Raw genomic sequence first — 25,453 nt, 5'->3', positions numbered from 1 at the left:
TAGATAGATAACATAACATCATCTCCTCATCTGTTAAGCAGTGAAGAATATGAAGATTTTACAATTGGATGCACATATTTTTATGAAATAAGAGTGGGGATATTATTGTTTTATTTCAACATTAAACTGGTATGGTTAGAAAAATGTAGGCCTATTCTACTATTACTGCTGCTGCTACTACTACTACTAATAATACAAATAATATTTATTGTTATTATTTATTATATATATTAGTTGTCGTTCCATTTATATTATGATGAATAGTACGTCATAGAACACACGTTGCACACATGTTGCGTCACTAGCATGCGCCGGGAGGAGATTGACAAAAGGAGATTTGGGTGATTTACCTGAGAAGTCGGGAGAGGAAGTCATCATGCGACACTTAAACTCTGGCGTTTTTTGTCAACATCAATTTCACAAGCGGCATGCGTGGCTGAACTACACGCATTAAATCAACCCTTTGTGTAGGTGTTCTTCGTATTTCTACCGACAGACTCTCACAGTCACAAACTGCAGGAGTGAAGGTAATGCTGCTAGCATGCACCGCTGCTAGCTAACGATAGCTGGAAACAAATAAAACCGTGCCTTGTCCAAGCAGCACAGGGGCCTGCTTAATCAAATAGTAGAGTTAAAGCGACATCAGTAGGCATGCAGTGAGAGGTAACCTCGTCTCCGGGGAAAGAAACAACACCAGTGTCTGCGAGATCTTGACTCTAGTGGGTAAGTTTGTTTACTTTATGATTCATTACAGCTAGCTCCACAGTAAAGTGCTAGTGTTTCACCTGGTTTGTCTTGTCTAGAGTCAGAATTGGCTATCCACGATTGTCTTTGCCTATGCTCCCATTTAAAGTTCATTTTGGGGGTGGTAATGATGACCCACCTGCACATGGTCTTAGAGCTGCTCAGCTGCAGTACAGATGCGCTTCTTGCTTGGCCCCAAGGCCTTTATTATATCTAATGTGCAATTCATCTTTGGTAAAAAAAAAAAATGAGTCAGTCTCTTGTAAAAGTTTAACAGAAATGTGCTGGATACTTTTATTTTAGTCTGCCAGTTTATTTCTCTATTACACATGTAATTTATGGCAAGGCTGTACTTGTTTAGTGTAGTTGTGGTTACATATATCTTCCGAAAATACATACTGAGGACTAAACACCTCGTATAAAGAAAATATAGATTCAGTCGGGTTATTGGTAAAGTATACATAAAGATGACAAAAGCATACATGACAATAATGAAATGCAATCACTGCACTGTTGACGTCGTGACCCTTTTGTTGGTGAATTTAAGAAGATTGAGATAATTTTTGTAGTTTATAGATTAGCAGCAGGGGTTCCTCTATGTTCTTTAGTTTTACCTATTATCCTTGTTACCTACTACATTGACAGCACAATAATATTTAAAAAAAAATCTTCCTACATTTATTTATATTGATCGTTTTGAGAAAAGAATATCTTAAATATGTCTGATTGAGAGTAAGCATACTGTTATGATAATTAGTTAAATGACATAGCAAGACTTAAGGACCAGTGAACTATTGATCAAAGACCTAAAAAACAAACAAAAGAAACAATAAAACAACGTTCTTTCTTATTGGTCTTAAAGCAGATTGTGGCTCTGTCCGGCAGATACACGGATCTTTTTCAGTCATAATTTGTCTACAGTCAAAGTTTCTATGCCCAAAAATAATTTTATTGCGATAAATTCAGACTGCTCAATGATTATATTGCGATAAAGATGAAAATGAAGATTTATTTTGCTGCCATAAAAGGCAGTAAGTCAGACATTGGTCATAACCAACCCCCTGTAACTGGCCATACAAACATTGAACAGTAATAGAGGAAAACAAGAGATCATGCTTATGAACATCTAAACAGTCTAATTATGTCTAAAAACAAATACAATATTTCTTTACATCTTTCCACCCCCTAATGAAAATAAGGTTTAAAACTTGCTTTGTGAATCTTTGGTTGTGAAACCATATTGTTGGTGCTGATGATAGATTTGAACTGATCAATGCTTTCCTTTAACTTTCTCAACACAGGGCTCATATCAGATGGAGGACAAATTCACTGCAGTGAACCTATCAGCTGGTTTTGAAAATTCAGCAACTATGACTTCTGTCCGACTATCTCTTTAAATTTGGTAGCTATGGCTTCTTGTAAGGTAGATGAGCTACCAAATGACTCTAAGGATGGGGCCTCAGCCTGCAAACAGCTTTCCCGCTGCAGCACCGATGACATCACCGAAGAGCTTCAGTTGGATACAATGAACTCTGTGGTCAAATCCCAGAAACCTGGAAAATTTAGAAGGACTGCCTTGACATTTTTCGGAGTTCGTAAAGGCATCTGCATCTTACCAAGTTTTTTCGGTGGAAGGAGTAAAAATCAGAACAAGTGGTCTTCTAAGAAAGGGTTCCCCAAAAGCAAGACCCATGATGGGCTGAGCAAGGTTAGTTATGATGACAATTCACGAGTTGGGTTCACCTCAGCTGGAGACTTTGAATACCACAGCCAGAGGGACTCGGCTGGAGATCTCCGCAGTAGCTGCCACAATGAATGTAGTTTCCCTGTTGCTGAGCAGAAATCCCTGAGTCTCAACCGGCAGAAAAAGGGTTTAAGGGGTCTTTTTAACAGTTTCAGGCATCATAGAAACAATAGAAATGCTGGATCGGATAAAACTGAAATGATTGCGATGACCTCTCCTCGGTGCAAGAAAGAGGTGCCTGTTGTCCTGGACAACGTCAACAAGTATGTCACAGAGTGCCTTGGATCTGAACCTGGTGTGCCTGATTTAGCAGATGTTATATGTGATGTTTCTATTGATCCTGCTGCTGCTGCTGCGATGGTATCAGAGGAGTGTGTGGAACAAGAAAGTCTAAAGTATGAACCGGATGCTCGGATCTGTGATGATCAAATTGAGGAAATTAATTTAGTGGCTGCAGTTTCCAGTGAACTTGAAGAGAGTTTAAGAGTAAACAGTGAGCCTTGTTTGAAAGTTAAGATGATGTCTGAGCCAACACTAAAGTCTGAAACACCTACTGGCTCATCAGATCAGCTGAACCTGATGTTTGGAGACGTTGCATCGTTAAAGAGCTTTGATTCCCTCACCGGCTGTGGGGACATTATTGCCGATCAAGAAGACGACAGCATCACAGAGAGCACTGTGTCGGGGGAGAGGAGCAGAAATGGGGGCAAGAGGGCCTCATGTTATCTCACCTACCAGGGTGGCGGTGAAGAAATGGCATCCCCAGAAGATGTGGGTGAGGAGTGTCTTCATGAATTCTGGGGGAATGATCAGTCGGAGGAAATTTGCTATACCTACAACCAAGACCACGCAGATCTGACCTCTGACCTGACGAGTTCTCACAATATAGAGTTACTGAACAGTAGCAGCGCACAGCAAGCCAGTGGGATTGACACATCTTCAATGGCTGATGTGGTAACTCCTCAAGATGAGCATCAAGAATCAGTTCCAAACAGCGACGAGGGATACTATGATTCAACCACCCCAGGGCATGATGAAGGACAAGAGAAGCCAGACAGACTGAGGACAGACAGATTACCCAGAGACAGTTACAGTGGTGACGCCCTCTATGAGCTTTTTGCGCCTGATGAGAGTCTCATCAGTCCACAATATGAGAGCAAATCCAATATGCCCAGTTCACAACAGTGTGAGTATTCAAGTGAACCAGTTGGTGTGAATAATTCTGCCTTTGATCCAGAAATGAAGCGACTACAAATAGATGCTGACCTGTATAAAGTTCACAAATTTCTAGATGTGCCCAGCATTTGCAGTAAATCCCCAGAGTTGGCACAGAATGTAGTTTGTCGGCAGGAAATTGGCACAAATAAGAACTGTAATATGAATTCAAACCCTCAAGCATCAGTCGACAAGACTAATACAGAACCGGATACATTTAATGAAAACGAAAACATGTCTGCTTCACCTGAGAAAACAACAAAATCCATAAATGCAAATTGTGAAAAAAGGCACAGCAGCACATCATTTGGAAGCACGTCTGACCTAGATTTTGAAACGTTTTGTGAACCCAAAGAGCAGCATCTTGAGGAGAACAAGCCTGTAGCTCTACCGTACAAAAATAAAATTTCTCAGTCTCCATATTGCAACAAAGATTTGGACGATGAGCAAACAGTGAGTTTCTCTCAAGCACTTGTGGACTACACAAAAAACTCTGAGATGCTGAGTAACTTGCAGAACAGTGTGGATGATTTGGAGGCAAACTCTGCCTTCACTCCAAACATGGAGGCCTTACCTACCATTGTCACATTTGATGTAGTGGACATGCATAATGAGGGGGAATATGACGAGCAGATGCAAATGGAAATGGAGGAGGACATATCATCACCCTATCAAGAGTTTGAAGAAAGCTACTTACAAAAAGACGCGTTTGCTGAATGTGACTATCAGATGTTAGATCTCTATGAGCAGAACCTTATCAGTAACACATGGGCGATCGCTAGTCTCCCCCGGCACATTGGCATTACAAGAGTCAGCCAGTCCATGCCTAATCCGTTGTCTCTAGACAGGAGAAGTCGGTCTCTGGACACAGAAAGCCTTGAGTTGAATATGCCTGACACATACAGACAGAACAGAGCTGCTATCGTTTCTTGTCCTCAAACTGAAAAAGACGCTGAAAGAGATTCCTCACCACATCACAAAAAGAATGTACTTGTGTCTGCATCAGAATCAAGAGACAGTAGCAGCATTATGGCCTTATCATGGCAAATAAGGTCAGAGATGGCTTTAAGCCTGCCTCTGGCTGATGGGGAAGCCACTGAAAAAGTACAGAGTCTCAATCAAACCCAAGTGAAACACAAAATACCTTCTAGTTCATCCAGCAGTAAATCACAACGCCTGTGCTCTGATGTGTCCCGTGATGCAACTTCACAGATCGCAGATCTCTACAACAGGCAGTGTCACCATCCTTTGCAATCAGATTTGTGTTTACCTCATAGCACCTTTGTTTACCCTGGAATGATGGAGGAGGTATCAGATGGTGTTGATGAGGATTTCTTCTGTAGATCTGCCAATAGTTTGCAATCTTATAACCAGTGCGGTAAGAGCAGGCCAGTGAGTAGCCGGGATGGAACATCTCATGCCGGGAGTCCTCTGAGCAAGGGCGTGTTTAAAGACGAAATGGCCATCCTCAGTGAAACGAGAACAGCAAAGTAATGTGCAACACACTTCCAGAGGCTAGCTTCAATTGAAAAGGCTCCCAATCATACAGATGGCATCAAGGTTACATGTGTATGTGCCAATCAGTGCTTTTATTTTGCATCCAAAAGAGTTGTTGCTTCATTTTTACTGGCAGCACTGATCTAGTTAGGAAAAAAAAGTCTGTGATGGACAAGACTGGAATTTCAAAATATTCTAATATGTAGGGTCTCTGCCATCAAGCTGCCTTCAGAACAACGTTTATTTGATCCTATTGTTAAGATGAAAGGAATTTCCTTGTTAGCTAAGAAATAAATAACCTGCTTCACATACAAACATGTTCGTCCATTTAAGCAAGAACATAGTTTTATTTGCATTTGAAACACTGCAAGATTCCTCTTATTAAGCTATTAAGTTATAGGCGTATGTAGCCTCAGAATCAAGGTCACAACCTTTGTTTAATGCATATTCATGAAGCTTGTTGTTGTTTCCAAAGTGCAGTTGAGCAGAACTTGCCTTTTTCCTCTACACCCTGAACACATGTACATTAGGCTCATGCTTTTAAGTGCTGGCTTATGTTTGAGTTTACACTGCTTGTTTATAGCCTCTCTTTGCTCCAGTAATGTTTATGTTTGCCTGTCATGATGCTCAGATTTGCTGTTTCTTTGGTTTACTTCATTTAGGCTAGATTGGGTTCAATCACAACAAGAAAGTATCCCATGGAGGAAGTCCCAAATGGGGTATATTTAAAATGCATTAAGCTGTTACATTTAACTCAATCTTGCAACATTGAACAGCTTATAGTTACACTTAACCTAAACAAAGATGGGAATGTTAGCTCTCGGTTTAAGTTCAGCTGCCATTTCCTATACTCACTGAAGACATTGTTTGTCATTATGTTTTACACACAGATTCCCTGTGTATTTAAGTGCTCTACATAAAAAAAAAAAAGAAACGGTCTGATTCAAATGTCTATGAAATGGTAGAGGAAACAAATAAAAGAATAAGTTAGTAAGACCTAATAGTATCTGGATCGTATGGTTTCCTTTTGGCCTGATTAGCAAATTTGGCCTTAGTCTTAAGTCTCTTTTTCTAGTCCCAGTTGAAACAGCTTGACCACCTGTAAAGTGCAAAATGGTTCTTCTGAAGTGATGCACTCCAGTATTGCATTTCTGTACGCTATAAGAAGGAAAAGTTAGTTTGATTTAGTTTGTAATTGAAATAGTCTCAAAAGATGAACTAGAATTATCAACCTGTATCATTTTCTTGTACTGATCAATCTGAGGGTCAACTGTCATATGATGTCGTTTTTTATTGTGTAATACTGAAAAAATGTCAAGGACTTTGTATTTATATTCTTCACTGTTTGTACACTTCAACGTTTAAATTTGGCAATTACTATTGGAGTTTTCTTTTTTTACAGTCTAAAGTTACATCAATGTTACATTTAGGTATTCCGATTGAAATGTTTCTGTTTTGTCAAAATAGAACGCTGCCTTACACTAAAATAAACATGACAAAACGAACTATTACCAATTTCATTTGTTAATTTTTTCTTGGTTGTTCATACTCCTGATAATAGGGACAAAAGCAGACAAACCTATAGGTTGATCATAGTCTTTATAGTGTGTATATTGTGACATAGGCTATACAGTTTCAGGTTCACAGCAGCCAAAATAAAAATATAAAGTCGTAGTCTAGTTCAGATCCAGGACTGTTTTGCTGATTGCCTCATATTGCACTTTCCACATCGTTTATTACTTAGCCAAGTATTCACCTACCTTTGTTAACATGTGCGAAACAATATATCAATCAAGTCACTGTATGTCCAAAACTGAATCAAACAACACGAAATTGACCCTCAATGCCCCTAAAACAGGGAGTTTTACTTTTTTGGTCTGAAACAAAAGTACACAATGAGTCAGTCCTATTTGAAAGATTTACTTGATTATTTTCTTTTATTATATAGCAATTTATTTTTCTTCAGGATTTAAGTGTGGATCTAATCTGTCACCGCTTTTTTTTTTGCAAAGCTTATTGTTCCTGAGAATGTCTCTTCTTATTTTCAGAAGACATTATTCACGCAGGTCATCAAACTATCGTGACAAGTCACGAAGAGAGCATTATGAAGTAGACGCCGGGCCTGGTAGAAACAAGTAAAGATAACGCTCCTATGACCCCGCTGTGTTTTCGGAGCTTATATTACTTGTTTCCTTCACGTTATCTGGCAACCCGGACCAAACTGCGACAGCGCCAATGGCAGCAAAACATAACTGTTACAGGCGAGAGGGATGACAGCAATAAGGTGAGATGGGCAGCGTTTGAAGTCAACGATGGCAATGTTATGCGTGCAGATTATGTTGAGATCCCTGTCGTGTTGCGTCGATTTAACATCTGTCTATATTTTTAAATAAACGTCAACTTTTATGTCAAGTTACTGTAGTATTCCGGCAAAACGTTAGCACACTGTCAGCAGCTAAAGCTAACTATATTAGCTGACGCTTAACTTAGCCTGTAGAGCCTCTGAGTTGGCTATAATCACCAGCCCTGATACAATTAATACCAGTAAAAGATAACTAAGTTGCCTGACAACTGGGCAGTCAGCGTTACCATGCAGTAATATCTTTCCAAGCCATGGACTAACAAGATAAACCGAAGTAGGCCGGTGAGTTTATGTAGCTAAATGTTGACTCTTCAGCTAAGTAACGGTAAACGTTAGCTTGTGTGCTAACTGTCTGGAGACGATGTCAAAGCAGGTATCTCTTAAATACACCTGACCACAAAGGTGACGCCTTGTGCAGTCGTAGTGTTAATACATTATTCGAAGAAATGTAATGTAAGTAGGACAGTTTTTTTTGTTTGTCATATTATTTAACCTTCCACCATTTCGTCTCTCTCAGCATGATGCTGTGTATTGATGTTAACCTCTTGAGTGACGTGTCAACTAGTTAGTTTAGTTAGTTTACTACCACACTAACTTATTTCAACACTTAACAAGGTTTCCTGTATTTTCACTGACATTGGGACCAACTTTGTGTTTCAATTTTGGGTGCACATTCATTTGGTTTGCTGTATAGTCAAGACTAAACTGTGAATAGTAAATAACAGTTCAATGCCCACTTCACCTTTTACAAACTAAATATCTTAAAGCTAATTGGTACATTTTCCAAAATTTTCTTTGAATAATTTTAAGTTGTTGGCACACAATATAGATCCTTTTTTAAGGGTAAAGTACAACTTTAAAATCACCCAACAAATTAATGAGACACAATTTTTAAACTATTAAAGTAGAAGCAGACAAAATATATTTTAAAGACTGGGAAATAATTAGTCAAATTATAGGCATACCCCCTATAGGTACCTCTATGTGTTTATTCATACAGATGTTTTTAAAGAAGTCACCTTCATTGTCTGTGTTTGTGGTGCGGAGCATTGCTTTTTTTGAGTTGGGGTTATTGTACTGTTTTTTAATCTATACAATAGATAATGAGATAAGTAATCACCCATGTACCCACAAAAATAACAGATAAAGGATTTTAAAATGATGAAAACAGATGGAAGTGATGTTCTGCTGTAGTTTTTTTTTTGTCCCGTAAGTAACAGCTAAATATCACTTGGCACACAATCAACCAAGCAAAACCTAAATGTAGTCTTTAAGAGTTTTGTGTTGACCAGCTTGAGCAGGCTGATGAGATTTTGGGTCAGTTTTCTGGTTTTGAAATGTGTAAAATAACCAGTGTGTCATTGTAACATATGTTGCTGGTCTTCTTAGTAAAAAGTCCCTTTCTTCTTGTGTTTTTCTGTTTTCCATTCTGTCATCGCTGTACAGTGGATGCTGCATTTCATTGTACATTTTTTCAGTCTTCTTAACTTCAAAATGTTTGACTAGCTAAGTGGTACATTCAAACATTCAACCTACACTGGCCATAGTGCAGTTTATCCCTGTATTTATCCTGATGGGCATTTTGTATGGTCAACAATGTAAAAGATGGCTTCAGGGCCCTGCTTCACTTGTTGCTATGAAACAGAACTACATGAGCCTGTGCATGTGCAAAGATAGTCTAGAGGCCTTGCTGAGTCCAAGCCTGCGACTCTGGAGGTGGGAGGGAGAGGATCTGCTCGACTCTCTTAAACATGTATTGATGTGGTCATGCAAGTTGTGATCAGCAATGATACATTGTGCACCACTGATTCTGTAAGCCATCACCCTCAAAATGTCTATTAACCTTCAAGGTCTTCCATGAAGATCAGTCTTGTTTATTACCATAAGAATGAGTTGTTTGTGAAATATTAGCAGTTTCAGAACATTAACCAACCATTTGAATGAGAAATCCCACCCCATATATTGGCCATCATTTGTTTTCTACAAACATATAACAATCCAGATTAACATTTTTTTTTTTTGTAATTCTCATTGGTCAGAATTGATATAGGCTAAAGTAATGTAATCTTGTTATTACTAATATGCTGCTTCAAGAGTTTTAGTGTAGAGTTGTAGTATAGCTGTAAGTGTTCTGCATTTACTGACTGCCTGAAGAGAGATGATGAGCTGTGTTTGGGTTAGTCGTGACTGGTAAAAAGGAGTTAGCTGATGACAAGGCTGTGTTGCTAAGCAACTCATATCATGGGCTGCGCCTCTTGAAGCTCGCAGCCTGCTGTATTCTGCACTGCAAGACTGAGGGAAAGTGCAGTGCAGTCTAGTGTGTCTCTTCATTAATGTACTGGTTATTCAGATTGTATGATTACTAATAACCATGCGTAAGTATGTACACTTAGAGTTCGGACTGCAGACTCCCCTGAACCCTCCTCTTCTTTACCATAAAACAGATTTGTTCCCTAAGGAATACTGTTCAATTTAGATTGTCTGTCAGAAGGCTAGAGGCGCAGGGATACTCTGTTCAGCCCACACTTTGTCTCAGGTTTAACTCTTGTGCTTACCTTGTATGTGTCTGCATTGGATGCTGCTTACGATGCCACAAGAGCGTTTGTGCTCATAGGAGCAAGCATTGTTCTGCAGTACATTAACACCATTTGTGCAGGGTGACAGGAGATTCATTTTAAACCTGTAAGCCTGAGAGAGTATTTTTTATGTTTAATCAACAAGCACATAAATATCTGTGGCAAGGTTCTATCTTGATTGTGTGGATTTCTTCGTTGTAGAGGTGTAATTCAACAAATCAGCAAACAATGTGACTTCAACTGTAAGTTCATGTTGCCATTTGAGTTATTTTTGAATATATATTTTGAAGCACTGATGGTTAAATAAATATATTAATTTTCATAAATACTAATTTACCACTATTAAGATACATATTAGAAACATGACTTAAAATATGAGCAGAAGGCTATTGTACAGAATATTGCTGATGTAAAGTAAAAAAGCCCTAAAACAATAACCATGATATAAATGTGTTATTACATGAAGCAGCACACACTCATGGGCATAAAACATGACCACAGTGTTTTTATAAAGGGTAACTGCAGGCCACCATTGTGTTACACTTCGAATTTCTGAAGCGTTTTTTCTTTTACACATGCACTAATAGGTGGAAAGGGACAGAATAAAAGACAGAGAATCGTCAATTTCTGCTTTTGATTATGATAATTTAAAATGAAGGATCATCCTCATCAAATTTTCAAATTGAAACCCCTGGCTTTTTGTGAGAAAGTACCAGGATAAATTATGTAATATTCACAAGCTGATGCTATTTCCACTTAGCATTCTTGAATATTAAACATTTTTTCTTTCCAGGGTTTTAGGTTAATCTCTTGCTGCATACCAACAACACCTAGGACAAACAACTCTAATATTGTGTCTGCAGTAGATGCTGTTTAAAGTTTGAATGTGCAGTGTATTGTAGTTTACAGCTTTGAGCAAATCCTTAGTTGTGACTTTTAAAGAATCGTTGGTTTGCAATGATGAGGGTCTGACATTTTACAACAGGAGTGACAACCAGATAAAAAATTATAGTCTGCACACATGCCAATCAAACAAACAACTAGGCTTGATTGGTTTGCAAACCACTAACACCAAAACTCCGAGAGATCATACCTATTCCCATCCTCTGAGTCCTTTGCCTGCACTGCTGGGTTGGTCATTTGTTAATTTGTGTAGGTGACTAACCTGTTCCATTCATCTGACTAATCTTGTCACTTCACCCAGGTAGTGTTTCTTACAGGTGGAGAATTTATTGGTCTAGCAGAATTCATTATATTGTTAATCACTTTTAAAAGACATTTTTATTTTAGCTCATCCACAAAATTATTGCGCCATTTGACAGAAACAATACAAATTTAGGTTCATGACAAGACTCTGCTGTGTAACCCTTAGATTTGTATTTGAATAAACAACTATAGAGAAAGTTGGGGGGACCAAAGGTGTGGCAAGGCCCCGAACTCTAAGTGGGCTTGCACTGATTTTTGTTTTGCCAAAAAAGTATTTTTACAGCATACTCACTGACACTGAAAAAGTCTTTTCTTAAGCTCCAAGAGGGATAACAAGTCAATATTAACTAGGCAGGAGTGCTGAAATAAGAGGAAAAGTATGCATTCACAAATACTAAAGGTTAAATGTGTAGTTTTAATGATGACTGATTTTGCATGCTAACAAACTGCTGCACTGAAATGTTTTATTCTCCAAGACTCTTCTATTTTCTTTCTATCCCAAATACAGTTTAACAAGTTCATGCTTCTAATGTACATGCCTCTAATCTAAATCTAAAAGAAACTTCCCCTTGTGTTTTGGCTTTTTTTCAGGATTTAATTGTTTGATCATTTCCTGCTCATATAAGGGAGACGTGGTTACTTAAGCTCCACACTCAGAGCCTGTAGTGCTCAAGGCCAGCATTGAGTATGATTCCTTGGTTGAGGTGGAGGTGAGGAAGCATGGAGTGGAAATCTGAGATGTCCAGACAAACCTGATGACAGTATGGTCAACGGTGGAGAAGCTCAAAATGGAAAAACACCCATGGAGGGAGGAGAACATTGACTCAAGTGAGGCACAGCATGGCACTGACGATTCTGAGGATGGAAGCAGCTCAGACAGCGAATCAGAAGATCAGCAACAGCAGAGGACTCAGGTGAGCAGCAGCAGCAGATGTAAGAAGAGGGAGCCTTTGGCTGTCACGAAGCCCCACCGACAGCTCTGTCGCTCTCCATGCCTCGACCGGCCCAGTTTTTCCCAGAGTAGCACTTTGCAGGATTTCCGTGAGGATGAGAGCAGCACAGGACCAGGGGTCAAACCTGCCAGCGACAAAGAGTACCAGACCAAGATGGACTTTGCTTTGAAGTTGGGCTATTCTGGAGAGCAGGTGGAGACGGTGCTCAACAAGTTGGGGGCTGCTGCACTTATTAACGACGTTCTTGCTGAGTTAGTGAGACTTGGAAACAAAGTGGAGCCTGAAAGTCAACCTTGCAGCAGTACAGCAACATCAACATCCCGTCCCCCCTGTGTTAAAGAGACTGTTAGTCCAGAGGTCTCAGTGGAAGATGACTCTGTGGATACCTATGATAACCTCAGGCCTATCGTCATTGATGGTTCAAATGTGGCAATGAGGTAAAACACAAACACACATGCATCCATATTTAATTTCCCTGTGTTTTTATAAAGAAACTTGTGAAAACGTTTATTTGTATTTAACTTCATCTTATAATACGATGTTTCATTTTCTAGTCATGGAAACAAAGAGGTTTTCTCTTGCCGTGGTATCCAACTTGCTGTTGAATGGTTCTTGGAAAAAGGACACAAAGACATCACCGTATTTGTTCCCGCATGGAGAAAGGAGCAGTCGAGGCCTGATGCCCTCATCACGGGTAGAAAAGCAATTTTTACGAAACTGATATTTTATTAGTATAGGACATTGTCAGATATTAATTAACATGTTAAGAGGACTGAAAGGTTTTCCTGGCTGAAAATAAGGCTGAAGGTGGTACCTTTCTTACCATGTGCACACACATGTGCATATCTCCTGTGCACACTGGTTTAACCAAACACTTGTTTACAAGCAATGTATTTCAGGAATTCCTTTAATTGTAACATTGGAAAGGATGTCAAAATTAAATTCAATACAACATGGAAGCTAATGGGTTGGATTACAGGGTTAAAGCAAAGTTGTATCAAATTAAATGATGTTTGTTGGAACCTGGGGGTCCTCCAACAGTACAGTTTGAGGGACAAACACTAATTTCTTAAATTCTGGTGTATTTTTGTGCAGCACATGAAGTTATCTTCTTCATTACAAAGTGTTGTTAAAGGAAAAAAGTGATGCAACAGAGAGGCTTACACGACTCTGTCCCAACTTTCTGAAATGTATTTCTGGCACCAAATTCAAAACAAAACAAATTTAATTCCCCCAAAAATAATGAAAAAGTCATTTTCAACATTTGAAGTGTTTTCACTCTTCTATTTTCTATCACGTATGGAACTTCAATGTTTGTCATATACCATCATGCTCTGTTTTTTCATTAACATTTTACACAACATTCAAACTTTTAAAGGGATACTTCACCCATTGAAACATGACTCTGTATTGACATTGGGTCATATATGTAGTAGTTGGTGCCTTCTTGGCCGTGAAAAGGCAGAAAGTGTCTTTTTGGCTCATGTGGATGAAAGACACCAAATAAGCAATATAGCCACGAGACGGTTGCTGCCGACAGGCTGGTCTTGTGTCACGGCGTCTAGCGGCCAGCGGCCAAAACACAAGACCGGCCTGTCGGCAGCAGCCATCTTGCCGCTATATTTATATTTTTTTGCCATTATCAGCTTTCTCCATAGAGCCTGTTAGCATAGCTTCCAATCAATATGGCGGATGTTAAGTTTCGATTCTGGGAGTGAGTTCCCACCCACTGATCTGTGATTGGTCTGTAGCTTCAGTGGTCGAAAATATGATGAACTAGCGTTGTAGTTTCACCCCGCTAACCGCAACAGTTTCCAGTGATGCAAAAATCGTCATTTTGCGTCACTGGAAACTCCTTTTCAGACTTAGAAATACAAAGATTTCCCATCTCAGGAGAAAATGAGTGCGGGATGCACGGCCATTCAAAAATACTACCAGGTTTCCAATGATACAAAGCTTAATGCAAATGGGTGAAGTATCCCTTTAAGGACTTAGACTTGCAACTTAATGTTCATCAGTGTCTACTGTTATTCTTAAAGATTTGTTATAATATGGGTTTGGTAGTGGTGATATAATTTAATACTTACTCAAAACTTCTCTTTCAGATCAGGAAATACTACGCAAACTGGAAAAAGAAAAGATCCTGGTTTTCACCCCATCTCGGAGGGTTCAAGGCAGGAGAGTGGTGTGCTATGATGATCGCTTCATAGTGAAGCTGGCTTATGATTCTGATGGAATTATTGTGTCAAATGACAACTACAGAGACTTGCAAAATGAGAAGCCAGAGTGGAAGAAGTTCATAGAAGAGCGTCTCCTCATGTACTCTTTTGTCAATGACAAGTAAGAAACCATAATGCATTCTTTTGGCTGATGAATAATGTAAAAATCTAGGGATCTTTACTCGATGCATGGAGCCATGTTGATTTGGTTGAAAAATACTAAAATATTAAATCAAGGCTACTATTATAAATGGTATTTGATGCGAAACATTTTTTAGAGGAAGAGACTATGTTTACAGAAGATGTATCAAGTATAATTAACATGACGTTTTTTATCACAGCAGCACATACAGAAACAATATGGCAGCTTTCAATAGCAATTCCCGCTTCCTGCAGCGGTCTTTGACGTAACATGCCGTGTTTCCACGGCAACTATAAACACGTCCCGTTACAACTATAAAATTACAGATTTCTATGGCTTACATAACTGTTGGAAATATTGAGGTAATGTAAGTCCTCAACAACAAAAAACACATAACATAGGTTTAGTCATTTTTTTATTGATAAAGATATTTTAGTGTTAAAATTCTAAATATTGTCATATTAAGTCATTATTGGGAAAACAGGTTAGTATTTCTGTTTATGTCAGGTAGTTTATGTGCTTAAAATAAATACTCTAACACTAGAAAATTTAAATGTTGAATCTTTGTTTTCAATAGGTTTATGCCCCCTGATGATCCTTTGGGAAGACATGGTCCAAGCTTAGAAAATTTCCTCCGCAAGCGCCCTGTCGTTCCAGAGCACAAAAAACAACCTTGCCCCTATGGTAAGTTCTCTAAATGTCAATTTCAAAGTATCGGAAGTATTTTTGCATCAGACTTTACTGTAATTGTATTATTTAATTGACTTGATCTACTCATTCTTTAAACAAGGGAAAAAGTGCACATATGGACACAAGTGCAAGTACTATCATCCTGAGCGTGTCAACCAGCCACAGAGGTCGGTGGCCGATGAACTACGGGCCTTCGCCAAATTGTCTGCGGTGAAGACAATGAGTGAGGGGGCTTTAGCTAAGTGCGGTACTGGTCCAGCAACTGTTAAGGGGGACATGAACTCTGAGGCCAAGCGTGTGGCACCCAAACGCCAATCTGACCCAAGTATTCGCTCAGTGGCCTGTGAACCTCCTGAGGCACTGTCCGCTGCTCGGAAGTCTGAGACAAATTCAGTGCCTTCCCTTGTGTCCGCTCTCAGTGTGCCCACCATGCAGCCTGTCAAGAGCCATGCAGCTGGTGCCTTGAACACAAGATCAGCCAGCAGCCCGGTGCCAGGTTCTCTGCAGTTCTCCCACAGTTCTCTGGAGCACATGTCTAGTGTACAGTACCCTCCTATTTTAGTTACAAACAGTCATGGCGCCTCTGTTACATACGGTGAACAGTTTCCAAAGTATGACTCAGTTAGCGACCATGGCTATTATTCGCTACACAGTGATTTTTCAAACATGAGCATGAGCAGCATGCACAATGTTGACAGTTTCTGTAGCATGGAGCACGAGCATGGTGTGTATCAGAGAAATCCCAGCCACTGCCCTGAATCCTGTCTCAGCCATTCAAACAGCGACTCGTTTTCCTCTTACGCTGACCTTTACCCAAGTTCGGTGGACAGTAGCTTGGAGGAGAGCATGAAGGGGCAGCAGCAGTCTAACGCACAAGCTAGGATGCAAGCATTCTCCCATGGCTTTCGTCATGAAGCGCTGACTAGAGTTCAAAGTTACGGACAAGAGGAACCCAAACAGGGCCCCCGTAAGCAGCAGTCTGGATCTCATCTGGCACCCCATATCCAGCATGTTGCAGTGGGAGCCAGGTCCAGCTGTCCTGGAGACTATCCCCTCACTCAGAATGTCCTCCCACCTCTGTCCTCACAGCCCACACGGTCTCTTGGCATGACTCGTATGGACAGCATATCAGACTCAAGGCTATATGATAGCAACCCAATGAGACAGAGGAGACCACCACTGTGCCGTGAGCAGCACGCCAGCTGGGACCCTCTGCCATGTGGTAATGAGTCCTATGGATATCATTCATATCCATTGAGTAACAGCCTGATGCCATGTTGTGAGCGGGTGATGGTCCGGAGCATGCCAGAAAAAATGGAACAAATCTGGAACTCACCATGGGAGATGCCATCTGCAGCTGAACACCAGGAGCGGTACGTCATCCCAGACCACCAGTACCAAACATATCGGAACCTTTGTAACATCTTTCCTGCTTACGTAGTCCATTCAGTAATGGAGAAGAACCCTCATTTGACAGATCCACAACAACTCGCTGCTGTCATTGTTACAAAACTGAGGTCATGCCATTGAGCTTTTAATCTTATTTACATTGATGGGATATGACAAAGGAAATACAGATGTTTTTTGATGCAAAGACAGGCACTTGTGTAATGTTGCTGCATGTGCAACATCTGCCCTCAGGAGTTTATTTTAAATGTGTCGGGTGGAACATTTTGTATCATTAAGTTGAGATAGAAGTAATCAGTATGGAGAAAGTTTGTCTACTAAGTTTATCTTTAATTGTAAGATGTTTCACAAAAGAAAGCTGCAGTTTTATATGAAGTTTTGTGCAGTTAAAGTGAGGTAAAACCTTAAAAGAAAACAATTTCATAACACATTCATACAACCTGAGCAGGAGCTGCATGGTACCAAATTTATGACCAACAGAACTTTTGTGAAACCTTATTTAAAATATTTATAAAAGTCTGCAAACATTTAGCATGACTGTTGAAAATCAGATCAAATATGGGTGAGTCATTGTTTATATTTGATTGATTACATGAACAATCTTTATGGAGCCCCAAAGTAAAATCATTATAACTTTAAAAAATTTAGCCGGTGACCATCTGTTAGCTTTCGCAACAACCCTGCCAAAGTCATTATCAGTGTAGTATCAGTGTTGCCCAAAATAATTCAGTTCACGCACATAAAACTTTGACTTGTATAGCTTAACAAGGAATGTGCTACTTGCCTTTTAGTCATTTTAATATTTGCTTCAATGAGAGGACAGAGTGTAACCTTGTCAGCATGTGTGATCTAAAAGTGTTTCTCAGAGAAAGACAATGACTTATAAAGTGTCAGTTTTTAATTCTGCTGGCCTGGCTAGTGAATTATTAAGCGTCTTTAATAAGCATTTTAAGCTTTTGTGTGTAGTGTTTCTTTACTTAACGGCAATCTCAAATTTGATAATGTGGAATAGTTGCTGCTGCAGGCAAGTGGTGCCAGCTTGCTAATCGGAAGCAGTAGTTAAGCTTCATGTCTGACACAGGGCGAGCAGTAATAACACCACTGATATAGTTAAGGGAATTTTACAAATATAAATTGTCATTATTGGATAAAATATCCATACCGGGATGTGGTTCAAAGATAATGGTTTAGATTACATGGCAACACAGTGCAGATTGGAAGTGATCTTGACAAATTCTCTCACACTTGCCTGATGTAAGAAAAGTAGATTAAGATTAGTTCATTTTGTACATCTTGTTCAGGTCCTGTGAACGTGTTATAAAATGCATCTAAAGTGTTTCGGGTTCAGGGGAACCATAGATAACCATGCTTAGATCTGCCTCTGCTGTATATAATTCTTGTGACTTTTTGTGCATTAATTTTAAAGATAAGTAAAAAGGGAGGTAGCCACATACCTCACAGCATGATCAATGACATTTAATGGCCTTATATCTGAATGACCTCACGCTTTAGTCGTTGTCTGATGGGTTTCAATGAAAGTCTTCGTCATTGAAGCCACGTTTTTTCAAATGTAAAGCACTATCTCAGTATCTAAAGAGATATATTTTCTCAGCCTCACTTAACAAAGCTACTATTTTGGTAGAATTTGACAGTGCACAAAGCAAGCCAAACAAGAGATTTGACTTGTAAACGTGCACATTTCTATGTACATATAATCACACAAAAGCCATTATTTCAGAGTCATTTATAAGCTGCTAAATAATGCCAAAAAAAGAATTTATATAGTGTCAGTATTCTACATTACTTTACGTTAACGGTTTGCCGAAGTGATGGGATTATATTACAAATGAACATGTGTTTGGATTATTTCCTATGTTACACTATACAGTTACCTATCTGATTTGATTGGATGCTACATCCAGGTTTTCCCTATCAGTATACGTCTTTGTTTGTAAAAGTATTCAAAGCATCTTTGTTTGAAACAGGCTCTCTAATGGACTCCCTCATGTTGTCAGTGGAGCAGTTTATTTGAAGGAGCAGGTCAAGTTTCTTTCAGAGCCTACTTTTATATGCACCCAAGTCCTTTGATGATTTCCAGCTTTTGTCGCTGTGAGCACTACATTCCCTGATCAGTTTCAGGTTTTAAGAGACACTTTGTCAACTCAGAGGAATTTGACCATTTAAATTGTGTCAACTGTATTGATTTGAAGAATTCAGGCATTGATCTAAACTAGTGAGACAATTCAATGTCTTCAACTGATTTCACACAGTTTCTTTTGTGCATATAAATGTAGTGAAACTTTAAGAATTGACCTCAGCGAGCTGTAGTGTGGTTGAGTCGAGACACAGTGTGGAAATGTACTATTAGAGGTGGAAACAGTGCTAACCAACACTGTGTAAATGTTTGCGCAAAGAATTCTGCAACAGGCTGAATATGTACCTGATGAGACATTTGTCAGATAAAGTCAAAGGATTCTGGCTGTAACAGTTAGACCTCTAAGTGAGTTAAACACATGACGCATTTTGGGGTATTTTCTTAATTTGATTAATGGAATTCCAAAATGACGTGAACGCTAGTTGGCATATTGGAGGCATTATTTTCTGAATGGCATTTTATGGGAGGCTGTATTGCTCACATACAGATGTACTGTTTGTATGTATGCATGCAGCCAGCCTCCAAGGATCATGAAAAGGGTTTGGCTGTGCCTTGCAGCACATTGCTCTCAGGATGCTTTCAACTTTCTAATTTTCAGTCTTGTCCTGCCAAAAACCCAGTGGTTATTGGCAAGATTACTTTGATTTATTAATTATATATTTTGTGAAAACTCTACATGTAACATGTAGTATTTTAAAGTAAGTTATGTACATCTGAAACGCTACGATGGCATTGCAAAACTGTACTTTTTGTGTAAATGCTTGTTATTCACCTTGAGTTCTCTAAAACTGAGCTCATAGAGTCGCTTTACGTGATCAGCAGCAGCTTTAGTCAAAGAAAGTCATCAGTGAATTGGACTTCATGAAGGCCGTTAAAGTCCTTAAAGACTAAAAGGCTTAACATTTTCACAATAGGTGAATTTTCTGGCAGTTATTGAGCCAATGATTAGATCTTGTAAATTGTACTTATGGATGGGTGGATGGTTGCCTTGATATACATATGACCTATAGTAAGTTGCCAAGGTCATAAGGTCAAAACTAGTTCTTATCAACTGATAGGAGCACATGCATGTTCCTATGAGGATGACCACCCTTGATGGTAATAGTCCATTTCCTTTTCTCTTCTCCCACCCTCAGGGCCAAGTGAAAGCTGTTTGCAACATGTAAAGCCAACCCTGATAGCAGTTTCATGTGTTCATGTTTTTTTAAAGGGAAATGCCACTTATTTTAAGGATGCAGGCTATTCGGACCTAACCTTGTAAAACAAAGGTGGATTAGGAGAGAGTTGTAGTCATAGTGTTTTAAAAAATATACGATTAAAAGCACAGAAAGTTTGGCTCACCTTGACAGTGAATGCAGCATTTAAACAGATCGGACTTTTAATCGTTTTATTTGGGAAATTCTTTATGCTATCAAAGAAAAATGTAATGAACATTTTTTAACTGAGTGTATTCCTTTTTAACAGAGTTTATTCTGACTATGTCTCATTGGTGGTGCATCAAAAGTTATTTCTTTATAATGTTTAGGTACAACCATGTAATATGAGCAGACTTAAAGAAAAAAAAAACATTTGAATGTGTTTTGCCCAAAAGAATTTTGGGTTTTGCTGACTTTGTTTTTCATGAAAAAAGACATGGCCACTTAAGGCCGGCTGTCTGTTCATGAGAAGGTGAAACAAACTGCCTAATGTTTCTACATGTGAAACAATCAGATTGCAAGGCTGCTGTCAAGGTTGTTTCTGGCATTTGGCTCAAAGTTTGCGTGCCGTCCTTTTTCCTTGGGAAGGTTGAGTTGTCATAAAAAATCTTGGTCCATGAAGTACTACATACCCTGATGGAAAACACAAATCTAAAAGTAATAATGTGAACCCATCTGTTGATCAGAGACTAAATTAGGATCACAAGTGTTGTGAATTAAAATATCTTAAATTATATTGGTGTGTGTCTTAATTAGATCGATAACACTGGACTAGTCAGTCACCCAGATGAACTCAAAATAAAACGACTTTGTTCTGTTTGAAAAATAATTACCACCATAAGATTTATATTAAAAAAAAATTTAAAATCTTAACTAGATCCTGTAACAGAGTCCTTTAAACTCAATTAGTTTGTTTTCATAAAGGCGTACACACACATGATTTAATTTTAGCTGCTGACATGGCTCACAAGCATGTGTGTTCCTATTTCTGGCAGAGTGCCACCTAGCAGCCACTTGTCTGTAATAAGATAAAATGCACTCATGGACAATGTGGGCCTGACAAGTATCAGAGCAAATCCTCATTGAAACCCTAGTGGCTTTTAAATGTGGGTCCAAAATGCTGAAAAACGATTGTGGGATGCTGCTCTTATCTTAAAGGTTAGCCTGTGTTGTTTTCACAAGTTCCATCTGGACATTTTCACACCGGACTAAAAGGGAAGAGGAAAAAAAACGACAGTCGCTATGGCTTTAATTGATTCTTTCTTTACTTACTACATTCTATATTAGAGGTATCTAAAGACTGTGCTTGCTCTAAAGACTATTTTCATAATGATCTCTGTTCACTGGGTGAATGACATTTCCAGGCCAAAAATAAATTACTCTCTATCACAACAAAATCATTTAAATGTACCAATCCAGTGTTGTGCTGTTATTCTCCAAGGTGACACTTAAGACCAGAAGGTTGTTTCACAGTCCCCGTCCTCCCTTTGTGCCGCAAACAACTAAGCCACAAATGTCTAGAATTGACTTTTGCTTGTTGATACAAATTGTATCTATACCTTGAATGTAACAAAATATGAAATGTATAATATTAAAAAAAGTTTATTTAAATAATGAGGGGGTGGGGTGGGGGGATCAATGCCGTAATGTTTGTGACACTGTGTGTCACAGGGAGTAGCCCATTGGTATGAACTAATTCTTACTGGGTACAGTAGTAAACTTACAGGGACATTTATGCTATTTCAAAGTGCACAGATACCCTGTGTACAGCTGTAAGCATCATGTCCTCTCTGTAAATAGTCACACGTGTGTGTGTGTGTGTACATATAGAAAGAGTTCTGTAAATGTGAGAGTTACTTCAGTTGTTCTAATACTTAGATTATTTCTGTGTTGTAACCTGTGCACCTTGGTTAAGTGCATCTATTTACTCTGAATTTGACATGTCTGCTTTATGCTATTTTAATGGGAATTTCAATATTTTTGAAACTATTTTGCCTAATAAAACATGCCAAAGTTCTTCTTGGGTGGCTTCGTCAAACATGATTATTTTCTTTGCACAGTGTGAATTTAGAGCAACTTAACACCAAACACAAATCTGCTTATGGCCTGACGGTTAAAAACTGTTCCAAAATATGATACAGAGTTCTGTTATTGGCTGATCTCTTGTTGCCAGATGATTCTAACTCATACCCCATCAGATCTACAAGAAGCAAACAAGCAGCATATAAAACACACTGAATGGTAAACGCAGTGATAGCTTTACTCAGATTTGTGTTTGCTGTAAAGGACGGTTTAATAAATGGAAAATTCTCTTGAGTTTTGGATTCAAGGACTAACACTATGTTAACAAATAAGACATGAATTGTGATCTATTCTACTATAATTCACAAATGGTTTGGTCATAATTTTGCTATATGAGGCCAGTGGGGATTAGAAGTGTTTTTTTAAAGATGTAAATGCTGATGTTGTCAGTGAGTATTAACTTCAGTTCAGAATCACTTTTCTAATGGCTATGAGCAACACCAAAGTGAATTTTGATGTACACATGTCATGTAACGTCACATGCTATGACCAACACACACACATAGACACAAACACACACACAGTTTTGTGTCCAACAATGGTGAACCCCCTAGAAGTCTTGCAGTTTCTAACAGTATAGGATTTTGTCAAAGTTGACTTGCTGGTGTTAAAAAAGCCACGACAACAGGTCCACACATTTGAACATGACTGTACATACAGATAATAGTACATACAGTGAAATACTCAGGTCAAATCACACAAAACAGTTTGGATAACTCATTTGGTTGTTTTCTATTCTTGGAAAAGTCAGTGGTCACATTTCTGAGGTAGTAAAGGTCTCCTGTTTGAGTAGACCGATGTGTTGTCCATGTACAAAGGGAAATATAAAGCAAGTTTTTTGTGTGTGTTGTGATGATCTGTGGTATTGTTATCCATGCTGAGTGGAAAGCATTGCTTTTATAGACCAAAATGCACAAAAATAGAGGATCTTTGGGTCTGTGGGCTCAAACAAAATGTAAGTCTTAATGACAAAACGTGTTTATCTCCTTAAATAAAGCAAAATTCTGTTCAAACTGTGTTTTTTCTTCTCGACTGGAATGAGACCTGAAATAATTGCTTTTTTTTTAAATTGTCATGAACTAAGTGAAAGAAAGATAAGGAGTCTCTTGTCTTGCATGCAGTGTGTAACATTCAGGCCTTTTTGTTGTTACTATTAGGTTACAATAACAAAAATTGAATTGAAATATATGTCAACTTATAACTGTGTCAGTTGTTTATTTGGGCAGTTGGACAATATAGCCAAAGCCCTGTAAAATTAAAAGACAGCAGTCAACTAAGCATACACATACAATTAATAATATGGAGTCAGACAGCACTTAAACATGCAAATGTTTGCAGGTGGGGACAGGATACTTATTGTCTCCCTTTGGCTGTGTCCCTTTTTCTAGAATTATAGCAGAAAGTTTTGAAAGTATCTTTGAAATGATCATGTCAAACATTACATAAGTGTGGGGCGCTGGTGGCGCAGTGGTAGGTGCGCGCGCCCCACGAATGAGGCTGTGGTCCTCCAGGCGGGCGGCTCGGGTTCAGGGTTCCCACCTGTGGCTCCTTTCCCGCATGTCATTCCCCACTCTCTCTCTTCCTGATTTCCGACTCTATCCACCGTCCTATGTCTTCATTAAAGGCACAAAAAGCCCCAGAATAAATCTTTAAAAAAACACGAAAAAACTTACATTGGTGTTAGACAACCTAGACAAAATAAGAACCCCTCTCTGTATGTACTGTACTGCAGCTGTGGCTGTTCAACAGGTTACACAGCACAATCACACTACCTGCTGGTTAAACGGTGCAATAGCACAGAGCATGTGTCATTACCACACTCAGACAGATGTTTCTGATTTGTACATTTAGTCCTTTTACAATCTTCTTCTTTATCTTCTTCAGTGTTAACACATTTAGGTCTGCTGAAGCTCCTTCAACCTTCAAAAAGTGACAAAACCTTTATTTCAATATGATTTATCTGTGTTCAAAGCACCAATCTTCAAAAACAGTGACATGAGACAACATGGAATTACAGATGCCTTCTTTAACCACAGGGCCGTCAGCTTAAAAAAGTAAGGTTCAGTATTAAAAGTTTTACTGAACAAGACAAAGCTAACAGGTATTCCTCCTCAAAAAAACCTGGATAATGAATCAATACTGTCTTTAGGAAGGATTTTTTATGCCACACAAACGGTAGTACCTGCTGTGAAATTAATCAAATCAGAGACATTGTTGCAGATCACCATGAAATCATGTTAAGAGAAGATTGGAAATGTCCTGGTCAGCTCTCTTCTTGACTAAGTGCTAACTCAATATACAGGTCTGGTCAGCACTGACCGTTACTTCAAGGATTCACCATATCCCCTCTGATTTGTCACACTGAGCCGATCATTGAGTAAGGATTGCTTGTAGAGTGTGGGAGGTCATCCTGCCCTGGGAGTGTGGGTATGAGTCAACATTGTGACGTCTCTGTGCAGTGCTCTCTCTGGGAAAGTTAACACACCAGCTGTTCACCGGGGATTTCTTTGTGTAGTCATTCTGCTTGAGTGTACATTTCACACCATACTCTCTTATTTTTGAATACATTTTGACTGGAAAATGTTCAACCTAAACATGTGTTTAACTCAATACTCAAGAGTTAAATACTAAACCTACAGCAGCTACATCCACTGAAAACTGTGTGAAATGCTGGCCAGAGCCAGTGACCTTACTCGGACACATGTAGCAAGAGTAGAAAAAGGATTAATTAAGCCATAACAAGGGATAAGGAAAGGATAAAGTAAGGGTAAAGAGGTGATTGTGTTATCTTAGATGAGTTAAAGATGTGGCAGAGCAGGAAGTTAGTTTTATCCAGAGCAGCTAGAACTTGCAGCGTTCCTTGACAAATGTGGCATAAAGCATGAATTAAACACAAACACACAGCAACACATTATCCTGGATTAAGTGGTACAATGAAGACCCAGGTTGATTTGCGTAATGGTTACATTTATGTTTTAATTGCACATGGTCCCTTACAAATAAAGTTCAAAATTGATTGAAATGTTTAGAGGATGAAACCATTTTGTGGGACAATAAAGCAGAGCTAAATCTCTGACAGATAGAGCAAGATACATTATAGAGAGAACATAGCTATTGTGATTGGTTTCCAGGACTTTTCTCTCTCAGTGGGATCTATGCGGTCACAGTGCGGTTTTATTACCATGAACTATAACTTTAAGAACAAACCAAAAGTCCACCGCTGTGAGGGTCAAACTAGCGTTCAGCCCATCTGAAGTTGGAGCAG

At 39.0% G+C, this 25,453-nt stretch overlaps 2 protein-coding genes across 3 annotated transcripts; both read left to right on the top strand.

The window, feature by feature from the left end:
• Nucleotides 1-299: 299 nt before the first annotated feature.
• Nucleotides 300-6,711, top strand: LOC132988277 (APC membrane recruitment protein 1-like). Of its 2 annotated transcripts, none has more exons than XM_061055565.1 (2): nt 300-719; nt 2,046-6,711. In XM_061055565.1, the coding sequence occupies exon 2, from the start codon at nt 2,153-2,155 to the stop codon at nt 5,195-5,197; it is 3,045 nt and encodes a 1,014-aa protein (XP_060911548.1). In that variant the 5' UTR covers nt 300-719; nt 2,046-2,152; the 3' UTR covers nt 5,198-6,711. The 2 variants fall into 2 exon arrangements, with proteins under 2 accessions (XP_060911548.1, XP_060911547.1); XM_061055564.1 differs by having other exon boundaries at nt 300-723.
• Nucleotides 6,712-7,421: 710 nt separating this feature from the next.
• On the top strand, nt 7,422-23,201 carry zc3h12b (zinc finger CCCH-type containing 12B). The gene is made up of 6 exons (XM_061055562.1): nt 7,422-7,484; nt 11,936-12,734; nt 12,852-12,991; nt 14,403-14,637; nt 15,236-15,342; nt 15,449-23,201. The coding sequence occupies exons 2-6, from the start codon at nt 12,100-12,102 to the stop codon at nt 16,876-16,878; spliced, it is 2,547 nt and encodes an 848-aa protein (XP_060911545.1). The 5' UTR covers nt 7,422-7,484; nt 11,936-12,099; the 3' UTR covers nt 16,879-23,201.
• The last annotated feature ends 2,252 nt before the right edge of the window (nt 23,202-25,453 follow it).

Source organism: Labrus mixtus, chromosome 14 (genome assembly GCF_963584025.1).
Source record: "Labrus mixtus chromosome 14, fLabMix1.1, whole genome shotgun sequence".
In the NCBI taxonomy this organism is placed as follows: domain Eukaryota; kingdom Metazoa; phylum Chordata; class Actinopteri; order Labriformes; family Labridae; genus Labrus; species Labrus mixtus.
This window is presented reverse-complemented; position numbering and strand designations above follow the sequence as displayed.